At 36.6% G+C, this 12,948-nt stretch overlaps 1 protein-coding gene across 5 annotated transcripts in view; it reads right to left on the reverse strand.

Moving 5' to 3' along the window:
• Window positions 1–6,101: 6,101 nt before the first annotated feature.
• Window positions 6,102–12,948, reverse strand: part of ESRP1 (epithelial splicing regulatory protein 1) — a 101,954-nt gene continuing 95,107 nt past the window's right edge. For all 5 annotated transcript variants that reach the window (XM_001379464.5, XM_007488122.3, XM_007488123.3 and 2 more), the window contains one exon: window positions 6,102–7,719. Coding sequence is in view for 2 of the 5 variants with exons in the window: in XM_007488123.3 (XP_007488185.1) it covers window positions 7,705–7,719 (15 nt within the window). In the remaining 3 variants the exon portion in view is untranslated. The remainder of the gene's footprint in view (window positions 7,720–12,948) is intronic.

Genomic DNA, 12,948 nt, shown 5'->3' on the forward strand with positions numbered 1-12,948 from the left:
GGAGCGGTCTTGAGGGGCACCGCGGCGAGTGGGCGGGGCGGACGGCGACGGGGGCTACAGCTACTAAGTTTTTGAGCTGGCCTTCTCCAAGCTATGCTTCTCTTTGAGCGCTGATGTTTTTGAGGCCCATCCAGGGGGTCTGCAGGCAAAGCTGTTTTCATGATGATACTAAAGACGTTTTAATTGCAACAGAGTAAATATGACCCATAGATCTGTCCACGTTAAGATTTCGAAGAGGGGGGAGGGAAGTTCCCAAAATTTAAGAGCAAAAAGTTTGGGAATCGCTGGCCTAGAGTATGTAACCTGAACCTCTGACCTTAGTGACCTAACCTCCCCCCCTCCCTCTTCCTCTCCTCGTCTCCCCTTTCTCTCCCTCTCCTTCTCCCCTTCCTTTTTCCCCTCCCCTCTCCCTCACCTTCTCCCTCCCCATACACGGGGATGTGTATGTAGGCACATTCACATATAGATACACATAAGTGGATGGATGAAATGTTTCTTCAGGTCATCCAATATGTGATATATATGTAGAGAATTTTTTATTAAGTAAGAGTTCGTTAGGAAATAGAGTTAAGTAGCATAAGTTATTTGATAGATGCATCTTTGGGTTGACCCTGTTCTGAAAGGAGGACCTAAAAGTTGCTTCAAGAAATTGGGAAAAATCTTAGTGTTTTTCACATCTAAAGATTCATCTAAAAGAGCTGACAAGTGAAGGAGATTGTTAGGTGAAACATGGGTACAAGCCCCAGCAGGTTTGCTGTGCCAATGGAGAGAGGCTATGGAGATTCAAAGCTGTTTGTTCATCTATACAGCAAGGAAGAGAGAGAGAGAGACCAAACATTTCTCTTGTGTATAATTTAGCCTCAACTCTGGGGAAGATCTTTACAGAACAGACTTTGGGTGGTTAGAGTAAGAATTATTAGCTTAGGGACTTATACATTATAAGAATTTAGTTTCCACTTGTTTCCTTTTACTATCTCTTTCATTCGTTTTTTTAACCTATAATAAAAATATATTTTTTATATAACTGGCTAATCTGGAATTCTTAGGCTGCTCTGAGAAGCCATTTTTCTCAGTCACAGCAACAACCTGTCCACACAGGACAAATTTATTGGTATTACCATACAATACCAATAATCAATAAGGGTTAGAAAACCCTTATATATGTATATAATATTTACACAATATCTATATATGTGCATTAATAGATATGCAATATATGCTTGTATACAGTTTGGTTCATGTGTAGATGCACAGAGCTATAATATATACTAAAGTGATTCACACAAACATGCATGTAATATACATTCCTATGTGTATATATGTATGCACATATATGCATATTAATTACTCAAGACCCTTCCAGCTCTAGAACTGTGATTCTATATATGGATATATTGGTTGTATTCTAAAAGTGTTCTTTGTGTCAATCTAGTAAGGTGATTATAAGAAATTCTTATTCATCCTATAATCTGAAGTTAACTTTGTGTTCTTTCCCTGTCTATAAAATAGAGATAAGGATAACTTGCTGCCCAGTTGCTCTCCTCAATTATTTGTCTTGTCTTTTTTTTCCCCCATCCATGGCCCTGGATGCAGGGGATGACCTTGGCATCTTCTGTGTCTGACCAGGCTTTTTTTGTTAGTTTAGGGATAAGAAGTAAAGTGGCTGGCTTGAGAAAAGAACTAGAGTTTGAAGCAGAGCTGAGAGAGTGTGTTAATTTCAACTGCTGACAGTTATAACCATTTTTCTATGTCAATTACTCTCTGGTAGTTGGCAGACACACTCTCAGAGACTCTCTCAGGGCTGGAGGAGGTAACATCTTTGCTTCTCTATCTGAGGGAAAGATCTGAAGGAGCTCAGTGTTTTCCTTTCCCAACTTGGGAAACACTATTGATTATCTATTGCTGTTTTTATAGATTGATTTAACTCTGAGAAGACCAAAGAAAAACCTGGTCTTTGGTTTGGACTCTGAGTCTGTTAATTGAGGCAAAGAAGATTAGGATATTTACTGAGGGTCACACAGCTAAGTAAGTGTTTGAGGACAGATTTGAACTTGGGAAGATGGGTCTTCCTAAATGCCAGACTCAGGACTATGTCCAGGGCACCATCTGTCTGCCCCTATAGAGGAACCCACTACTTCCCAAGTCAGACTTTTCTACTTTTTCCACCTTGGCAATCTTATCCAAATTAGGCTTTTAAAATTTCACCTCTATGCCAGTGACTCTGAAATCTTTATCTCCAACCCTGGCCACTCTCCTAAACTCCAAACTTATATTTTCAACAGCCTAGTGAATGTCAGGCCAGCCAGAATATTATTACCTGAACAGCAAGCTTTCAGCCTATTCACCCATACCTTGTGAGAGGACTGATATTAGAAGACAGGAATCAGAAAAGCAAATTTAGCTTATCTTAATATGCAAACTCTCCAGAGCTTATTCCTCAGTGTCTTCTAATATCAGTCCAAAACTACTTCCAATTCTAGGATTCTAGATTGACATAACTCGGAGGTTTCTAGCTGACCTTGGAGAAGGGTGTAACCATTTTTTTTAAAACAAGAGAAGAAAAAAATTTGGGAGCTACACATTATAAATACACTTTTGGATATGGTATTTGATGGGACCTTTTACCCAAGAGGCCTTGATTTAAGGTATTAGAAGCCAGAGAAGAAAAGGAAATAGAGGAAGAAGACAACTAGATGAAAACAGAAGCAGGAGAGGAATTGGAGACAATAGGGACAAGAAGCCGATAAGAGGGGCTACTTACAAAATGATAGGGATGATGATGATGATGATGATAGCCAACATTTATATAGAGGTTACTTTATACCAAGTACTGTGCAAAGTAATTTTCAAATTTTTAAAAACTCTTACCTTCTTAGGATCAATTCTAAAGCAGAAAAGTGGCAGTCAAGGGTTAAGTGACTTTCCCAGGGTCACACTGCTAGGGAGTGCCTGTGGCCAGATTTGAATCCAAGTTCTCTACACCCCCTGGCATTTGTTACCTAACTGCTCCCAAAACAACTTACAATGATAATTTCATTTGATCCCTTAAGAACCCTGAGAGATAGATGCTGCTATCCCCATTTTACAGATGAGGAAACTAAGGCAAAGAGGGATTAAATAACATACCCACAGTTATGTAGCTAGTCTGAGGACACATTTAAACGCAGGTTTTCCTGACTCCAGGCCCAGGGCTCTAGCCAGTGCACCACTGAGGACAGAATACAAGAAGTGATAAATACGAATCAAAGCTGACAGGCAGATCCTTCGCTTTATTTCCTCCATGAGCTGTTATTTATTTTATTGAATGTGATGTGTCTTCAGTCATAATATGTCTGAAAATGATTGTCAAAATTTTTTTCTACATGTAATTGAAAAAATTAAAATTTAAAAAAGCTGACCATTAGGATCTATGGTCGTTTTGCTAGGAGCCATGCTGATTTGAAGAGAGCCAATGTTTGCTGAGAGCTGATTGGCTGGCAAAAGCAAAGGCTGGTTTGCTTGTGTTGCTCTTTACTACTGAAAGGGGGAAAGGGGGTTAATTTTAAAAGGGTTGGACTGGATTATTTAAGAGTGTGGTCACCAGGAATTTATATTAATTCCAAAGAGATTTATTTACAAAATGTAGAAAGAGTGAAGTAAAAAAATCAGAGAGAGGATAGGGTAAGATATTTAGCCTAAGCACTAAGTAATTTACTACCGGCCCCTAACCCAACATGGGCAGGGAGAGTTGGTTCTGAGCTGGCCTGGGCAAAGCCAAAGACCTGAGGAAAAACTCTCTCAAAAGGCTAGTCTCTCCTGAGGATAGTTTCTTCAGAAAATATCTAGGAAAGGAGTCAGCTCTTTCACTCACCAAGTGTCAGTCTCAGGTCCAGTCAGCAGATTTCTCCTTCAGCCTCCATTCCAAAGAATGAAGAAATTCCTCTCACAGGAAGTGACTACTCCTTTTAAAGATGCTTCTTTTTCATCACTTCCTATCTTCCCTAATTTTATGTCTGCCAATCACAGTTGAAACTTTGCTTTAAAATCATCCGGGGCAGTTAAATTCTGATTCGTCACCCACTATTGCACATGTGGATCACAGACCTCCCATTTAATGATTAAGTGGGATGTTTACACTTTTGGTGATTAGATCTAAAAATGGGCAGATCTCCATACTCAACTCTTAAGTAGGGCATTTACAAAAAATAGGCAGGGGTTACAATTTTAATCTTCACAATCAGGGGAAGAGTTAATTTTAATCTTCACACTATCCTGTTAGATTTCCCAAAGGAAGAAAGACCCACTTTATGTCTTCAGCATGAGAGGAGACTCAGGATGACTGAGAGCTGCTTGAATAAAGCAGAATCCTCTTGTTTGAAGAGTTGGCTGGTGAAAAGCTGCATGACCCTTTCATTATCTACAGATCGAAAAGAGAAACTGCTCAGAAATTTAGAGCAGATCTCAGAGAACAGCAGTTGTGTGGCTTATAGGAATTGCTTTAACTGAAGGACTAAAACTATTTCTCAGCATCCTGTCACAGTCAGCTGTGTATTGAAAGAACTTGTCACTAAAATGATCTAAGAGTGGCAAAGAACTAGCTTTACTCAGGAGGACAACTCTGAGGACCTAAGGGCTAGCAACAGCAAAAGAATTTTTGCCAGGCAGATGACACTTCTGCAGATTATACTCTAAATAGATTCAGGATATCAAAGCCTGCTTTTCAGAGTTGCAAGCTGCCTCAGTCACATTTATTTCCCTAATCATATACTTCTGATAGGTTCCTTGGACTGTGACACAGGTTTATGGGTGGATTGATATATATTTTAATTATGGTGTTCCTATTCTTCCATTCTATCGAATAAGATTATTCTTGTTCCTGCCTCCTATTGAGTAAAAGTTACAATTATTGTTTTTGCTTTATACTGTAATGACTTTTTGAGTTAATGGTATACAAAAAATTTAGATTCTTTGTGTAGTAACAAGAAATCAGAGTAGATACCCATTGACAGGTGAATGAACAAATTGTGGCACATGAATGTAATGAAATATTACTGTGCTGTGAAATGACAAATAAGATGAATACAGATCATTATGGAAAAACTTAAAAGATAGTGGTGCAAAGGGAAGTAAGCAGGATTAAAAAAATATACACGACTACAAGGAAAATGGAAAGAACTGACATAAAACAATTTTTAAATGGTGCAATTATAAAGAACATATCTAATCCCTAAAAAAGACATCTCTTCTCTCTACTCTGTAGAAGTGAAGGGGGCCATGGGTGTGGAGCATTGTATATATTGGCATATTTGGGGGATAAAATTATCAGTTTTGCACATTTTTCCTCTTTTTTTAATTTTATTTTGTAAAAGTTCTTTATTGACATGAATGGCTTTCTGGGATCTACTTGGGCTTCCTTTCCAGGAAAGGAGAGGGAATAGATATAGGTGAAATTTTAGGAACTATAAAAATGAAAGATAGCGATAAAAACCAATTTTGAAAAAAAGGATTAATAGTATTATAATGTTTTTTTGTGTAAATGACATACTGATGAGGGCTTAGGGGCCAGAGTGGCAAGTGTATACTTTTCTTCTCATATATACCGTGACGCTACCCCAAGTTCTTGAAAAAATTGTAATATAGCCCTATTTTCACAGACTCCACTCTCTTGGAAAAAAACCCAGTCCTCCTGGTTGAAGGGCCGTTGGGATGAAAACCAGTCCACATGAAAAGATTAGAGGCCAATGCTGGGCTACATAACTAGTATTTATTTGTAGATTTTAAAATCCTGTAGATAGTGGTTTTAAGATTTTAGAAAATAGGATACACTGTGTTAGATATTGAATTTGGGATAGAACTATTTTCACTTTTAACCAACATTTATTGAGAACTTATTGAATGCAAATCACAATGCTAGCACAATACAGTGGGGCATATATCAGGATGAAAAAGGCAATGTCTCTGCTTTTGAGGAGTTAATGTTTTTGAAGACTTTGTAGAAGTTCAAGGGTAGACACGGAGAGATGAAGGCAAAATTCAAATCTCCAGAGATTTTGCTTTCTTCCAATACTATATTCCTCTGGTAAAAATATGAGAATCCAAAAAGCAACAACAGCACACAAACATTGAGATTAGTCAGGAAGGAGAGTTTTATTATCAAATGTTAACAATTCTACAAAAAACAACACGTTAATACACATATTACTGTTAGTGTAACTGTTTACCTTGTAAGGCTTTCAAAGCTGTGGGTAGACAGTATCTTAAGGCATCTCAAGTATTAAGAATTCTATTTTCTGATCTTAAGTGCCAGGAGTCACTAGTTTTCACCTAAATTATGAACTTCCTCTTCCTACTGAAGTTAAAAGGTTGGCCATTCTCTGGTTGGCTGAGGAGGGGAATTATTTGGCTCTCCATTCAAGGTATATGATGATGAAAAATAATGCTAAGTAAATAAAAATAGCAGCCACTAGCAGCCACATAGGTTTGCATTCAAGCAAAAGACAGGAGTTACTTAATGAAATATGTGCAATTAGTTTAATCAAACCTGGTTTCCTCTTTGGAGTTAGGTGATGCAACTGTACTACCTAACTGAATTACAGTGTCTAATATTGCACTTTTGTAGCATTAAACACAGCTAAACACAGAGTACTAAACACCACTGACACCTTCAGGCACTGTTCATATATTGTATCAGTGTTGTTTTGAATCTTTCTTCTTCGTCTAGCACAGTGATTATAGTTCTATGTCTGAGGAAGTTATAATTGTCAAATAATTAAGCTGTTTAAGAGAAGACAAATGTTTTATGGCTATTTTAGTATATACAAGCATTCATTTCAGTTACAATTTATTGCTTCCTAGAATATAACATTCAGATGTTTCTACATAACGCCATTTTCAATATTAACAACTACAATATATTTTTGATTAAAGTCCAAAACAGTCAATAATGAAAAATATACAGATATAAAAGCCATGATATATTTAGCTATCAGTCCAACAGGATACCAAGTACTGTAGCTGTTCACTTTTTGGTCTTTATATTGCTTTGGCCACTAGTTCAGTATCATTCTTAAAAGGAAATTTATTTTTAAAGAAGCTAACTTTTCTTATGTTATGTTTTATTAAGGTCTCCTACATATAACCCCTAACTGCAAGGGGGAAATCCTTTCAGCAACTTGGACTATAAGATAGCATGGCAAAGAGGTTGAGGAAAACTCAAATTATGCTTTATTTCTGTTCGTAATTTGCTTCTTTATTTAGTGGGAGAAGTGGAAATGAAGGGGTAAGGAAGTAGATGGGAAAGTCTTAAGAGAGAAGTAGAAGAAAATTAAATAAAACTTCCAAATCATTACTGATGTCATTGGAGACAGTAGATTATGTATTGTTTTTTGTTGTTGCTGTTAAAGATCCTAAGAATTCCATGTGGGCAACACTTGAGATGCCACAGGATGTAAATCTCTGACTAGAAGGGAATAGAGACCTCAGATATCAAATTCACATTTTAAATGTCAATCTGTGATCAGCACAGAGCCAGGAGTGCTACTATATGCAGCTTGCAAAGGCAATAGCAACGATAAGATTTGGCTTTATTGGCTCAAGTTTTCACTCCCCCAAATGTAGGACCCTAGTCCCTGTCAAATTGTGTTGCTGAGAATACTGCAGCCTGAATGTAAAACTCTCTCTGAAGTTTCCAGTAGTTCTCTGGTTTCTGAGGGTTTCAGGTCCACCTTAGTCTCTCAAACACTGTAAAAAGGAACGAAGAAAAAAAATCAGTTATGTTTTGGTTTTGAATCGCTTTAGTGACAACACATACATAATTCACTCTGTTAAATTGATTATGAGTTCCAATAAGACCAGACTCAACTTCTGATTTCAGAGTTTGTTAACATGTTATATAGAGAGCAAATCAATTTATTTTTTCACATAATACAACCTCATAGTAATAGCATGAGCAGCATAGAAACATACTGTCTAAATCTATGATAGAAATTTAAAAATTAAATGAAAAATGAATTCAGTTTTCATAAGAGATTTAAATATATGTGTATATATAGCTAGCTGGTATAGTAGAGGCAATTCTGGGTCTGAAGTCAGAAAGACCCAAATTCAAATTGATCCTCTACCAATAGCTGCGTGACCACAGGCAAGTCACTTAAACTCTATTTGCCTTGGTTTTCTCAACCATATAATGTTTATAATATTAACATTTAACTCACACTCAAGGTTGTTGTGAGGATCAAATAAGAAGATATTTATAAAGTGCTTAGCATGGCATATGGCACTTCATAAGCTTCATAAAAATGTTAGCTAGTAGATGTAGTTGTAATAGTAGCAGCAGCAGCAGCAACAACAACAGTAGTAGTAATAGTAATAGATGAAAACATCAAAATACCTAAAAAAAAATCGACTTCAAGAAGGCTGAAATATATTTTACTAAAAAATCAAAATAGAAATCATCCAAGAATTCACAATGAAAGCAAAACTTGAACAAGTTATACTTTCACACTTAAAAGAAAATAAAATGGCAAATTGAATAGAGGTAGAGATAAATAATGCTTTAGAGTGGAATTCTGCTCTCCCTTGATCTTTAATAAACCTCATAAAAATAATACTCCTTGCAGAGAGAAACTAATTTCTACCTGCCTCAGTTTCCCTAAATTTTAACTATTATATGGCTAGCTTTCAAGATGACTTCATGGTTGGTTCAATTTTTTCCCAGTCAAGTTCATTCACCTCTTTGGAATCCCATTTGGGGTTTTCTTGGTAAAGATTTTAGAATAGTTTGTCATTTCCTTCTCCAGCTCATTTCATAGATGAGGAAACGAGGAAAAGTTAAGTAGCTTGCTCAGGATCACACAGCTAATATATGTTGGAAGTCAGATTTGAACTCAGGAAGATGACTCTCTGACTATTTAGCCCTGGCACTCCATCCATTGTGCCACATAAATGCCCTTCAAGATTATAGATTCTATGTAAAATTTGCTTTGAGACTCAATTTTAGAATAAGTGTTACTTACTAAAACCAGGTATTTATGATATAAAATGTAATAACAATAATATTTAACATTTATATAGTGCCTTCAATATTCCAGGCACTATATAAGTTACAAATTATTATCTCATTGAGTCCACAGAACAACAACAACAACCCTGAAGGGTATTAGCACCCCCATTTTACAGTTAAGAAAACTGAAGCAAACATGAGTCATGTGACTTTCCTAAGGCTACACAACTAGCCTAGGTCAAGCCACATTTGAATTGAGAATGTTCTCACTATAGGTCCCTCGCTGCCTTGTGTGAAGCCATATATGAAGAGGTCCTAAATAGGCAGCTCTCCTAAAGTCTAGTAGTCAATAACTAAGCTATATGATCTAGGAACCTTTTCAGCTAAGTATGATTTAAGAAGACTCTAAGGTGCTGAGAACTGACTGAGGGGTGAGGAGGTACTGATGGTTTCAGGTGCAAACAGCTCCTTTAGCTCACTACTAATTATTGGAAAAATACCAAGCAAATATATGAACTAATTCACCAAGCAAGTTTTTTTTTTAAAACAAATTTTAGCTCTTCATGGGATGTTGCAAGTGATACTGCCTATGTCAGCATTTACTCATGGGTGGATCAACAATCAATCAAGAGGGTTTGTCCTCACTAAACTAATTAAAAAGGTATGGGAAAGCAGAGAACAATTGTTTTCATTTCCTACTTTGTTATGGGCGAGTTTTTCTTCTCAGAGATAATACGGGTTTGGTGAGATCTGGAGGACAACTATTTAAACTTCACATTATCGAAATGGAATGAGAATAAGCATGAAGAAAATGATCTAGCCACTCAAGATCAGAATAACTGAAACTCATCCCACTAAGTAGACCATTTTGTCCAGCGGACACATCAAAGTTATAAATTTGTTTTTCCAAATACCCCTGAAAGATCAGGCAGCTAGCTACTAACAATGAAAAATAAAAATAAATAATGTTTGAGGTAACTTAACATTCCCAAATTATGGCTCTGACAATAAGGATGCTAGGGGCAGCTAGGTGGTTCAGTGGGGACCTGGTCCCAATCTGGTCTGAAACATTTCCTGTGTGGCTCTGGGCAAGTCACTTAACCTTATTTACCTAGACCCTGCTCCTCTCTCTTAAAGTTGTTACTAAGGCAGAAAGTATGGGTAGGTGAGGATGAGAGAGTTCCTTATTCCCTTGATGAATTCAAGTCACCTGGCCCAGATGAACTATTTCGGGGCAGATAGGTGGCTCAGTGGGTAGAGCACAAAGCTTGGAGATGGGCGAGTCCTGGGTTCAAATTTGACCTTAGACACTTACTAGCTTTGTGATCCTGGGCAAATCCTTTAACCCCAATTGCCTAGCCCTCACCATTCTTCTGCCTTGGAACCAATACTTTGTATTGTTTCTAAAACATAAGGGAAGAATTAAAAAAAAACAATATAGGGATGCATTTCTTAGATAAGCATATTTTCTTATGGCTTCTGCCTTCATGTAAATGAATAGCATCTAAATAGATATTCCATCTATGTAGTTTTGGTAACTTCAGTCTAGGAATTTTATTCTAATCACATTTTTCTGGGTCTTTAAAATAATGTTTTCTGGGGGCAGCTGGGTAGTTCAGTGAATTGAGAGTCAGGCCCAGAGACAGGGAGGTCCTGGGTTCAAATCTGGTCTCAGACATTTCCCAGCTGTGTGATCCTGGGTAAGTCACTTAACCTTAATTCCTAGCCCTTACCACTCTTCTGCCTTGCAACCATTCCAAGATTGAAGGGTTTAAGAAAAATTTTTTTTCTTTCATAACTTGATGGAATATAGAAATATTTTGTATGATTGCACATAGGTAACTTGTATCAAATTATTTTCCTTCTCAATGAGGAAGGAGGGGAGAGAATTTGGAACCCAAAAATTACCAAAAAATCTCCCCAATGTTTGATATTGTTTTTACATGTAATTATAAATATCTTAAAATTAATAAAAAATTAATTGTTGCTTTGAAAAAATCACTGTCACTAACTAATAACTCATCTCTGCCTCTCAAAGAACCTTTCCTTATAAGAAAGCAAGTAAGCAAAAATTGACACACTGGCCATGTTGGGCAAATATACCATATTCCAGTTTCATACAATCCATCACCTCCCTTTCTTGTCAGGAGGGAGGGATGCTTATTCACCACTCCTTTCAAGACACAATTGGCTACTACATTGCATTAAAAATGTATTGGTAAATCAGCAGTATTCCAGTATACAAAAGGGAAGACACAAGACGGAATCCATTTAAATTTTCTGCTTATGAAGAGTTGCATATTGAAAATATTAGAGGAAGAGAGTCTACAAAGGAAGGACAGAAGCACAAAGGGAAAAATTTCAACTCTTATCTATCCTTACTTGCGAGTTCCCTAATGGTTCTCTCAATGTCTCATGCCTCTCTATGTCTCTTTTATCCTCCCCTCTGCTGCACATCTCTGAACTTGTAACTCTGTTGCTCCTTCTGATCTACTGTGCCTTCCTGTCATATGGGGTGAAACAAACTCCTCAGTTTGGCATTTAACATCTGGATCTCAACTTTTTCCAGGGTTATTTCACCATTTCCTTTTACATATTCCATTCAAAGTGGTCTGCTGACTGTTCCTTGGACTTGACGGTCCATTTCTTGTCTTTACTGAGATGACTCCCCATAAATGGACTAAGATACCCACTGATGTGCCTCTATTTTGTGGAATCCCCCTTTTCAAAGTCCAGTTGAAGTGTCAGCTCTTTCAGAAGTTGTTAACCTCCTTCCACCTCCCCCAAACCTTGAATAGCGATTGCATTTACTTATAAGCATATAATTGTCTCCCAATAGGATATAGGTTCCTTGAGAAACAGATTGTTTTATTTCACGTATATCCGTGATACCTGACAAGTGGCTGTCACTTAATAAATACCTGATTGATGTAAAATGTAGTTTTGTTTGTGTTCTACTTTCCTAATTCTTGTCCTGAGGGGATCTCCTGGGAGAACTTTGTGAACAATGACTTAAACCAAGAAATATTGGTAACAAGGTGGAGAAAAAAGTAAATACCCCAAATTGTTCTAAAACTGAGTTGTAAAGGACTAACACTGAACTTTACTTCTAATCTGAAAAATTACCTTAGAACAGCGGTTCTCAACCTCTCAATTTGTAGCAATGAGAATACATAATGCATATCAAGTATTTACATTCCAAATCATAACTGTAGCAACATTAAAGTTTTGAAGTAGCCACCAAAATAATTTTTTGGTTTGGGATCACTGCAACATGAGGAACTGTATTGCGGGGTCACGGCATTAGAAAGGTAGAGAACCACTGCCTTAGATTCTAATACTTAATTGAGCGCTATGAGCTAGTTTTTACCAACTCAAGTGTGGATCAAACTAGGAAGATACATAGTCAAACATAGGAAGTCTAGTCTTGAGAGCTGATATTTATGTGAAACTTGTTAGAAAACTTATAAGATGCCTGGCATCTTATTATATATTATTATATCTTTTAAGATGACAAAAGAATTTACAAGAAAAAAATTAAGAAATCCACCCAAACACATTTCAGTAAAAGTTAAGATTTGACAAAATAAAGGACAATTCATAAATAAGCTGCCTACATTGAGACTTAATCAGAACCAACCAAAAGATATTTTATTATATCTACAGTTACTTGAAAGAATGGGGCTATTTTTTGCTGGTTAATTGTCCAATCCATATGAACAAAGCTTTTTTTCTTTCTTAAAATAAGGATCAAATACGCAAGATACAAACTTCAGAATACTTCGTATTATATATATTTTGTTTTAATGTTGAACTAAATAAAAGTGATCTAAAAAGTTGAATTAAAGATGATTATTTCATTCTTATGTGTTTCAACATATCTTTTGTGAAAGGTCCCATGATATTTATTTGCTTTTTTGAACAACTCAATGGTTTTAATGACAGAACAAATTGTATGTTAAATAAAG

Source organism: Monodelphis domestica, chromosome 3, assembly GCF_027887165.1.
Source record: "Monodelphis domestica isolate mMonDom1 chromosome 3, mMonDom1.pri, whole genome shotgun sequence".
Lineage (NCBI taxonomy): Eukaryota > Metazoa > Chordata > Mammalia > Didelphimorphia > Didelphidae > Monodelphis > Monodelphis domestica.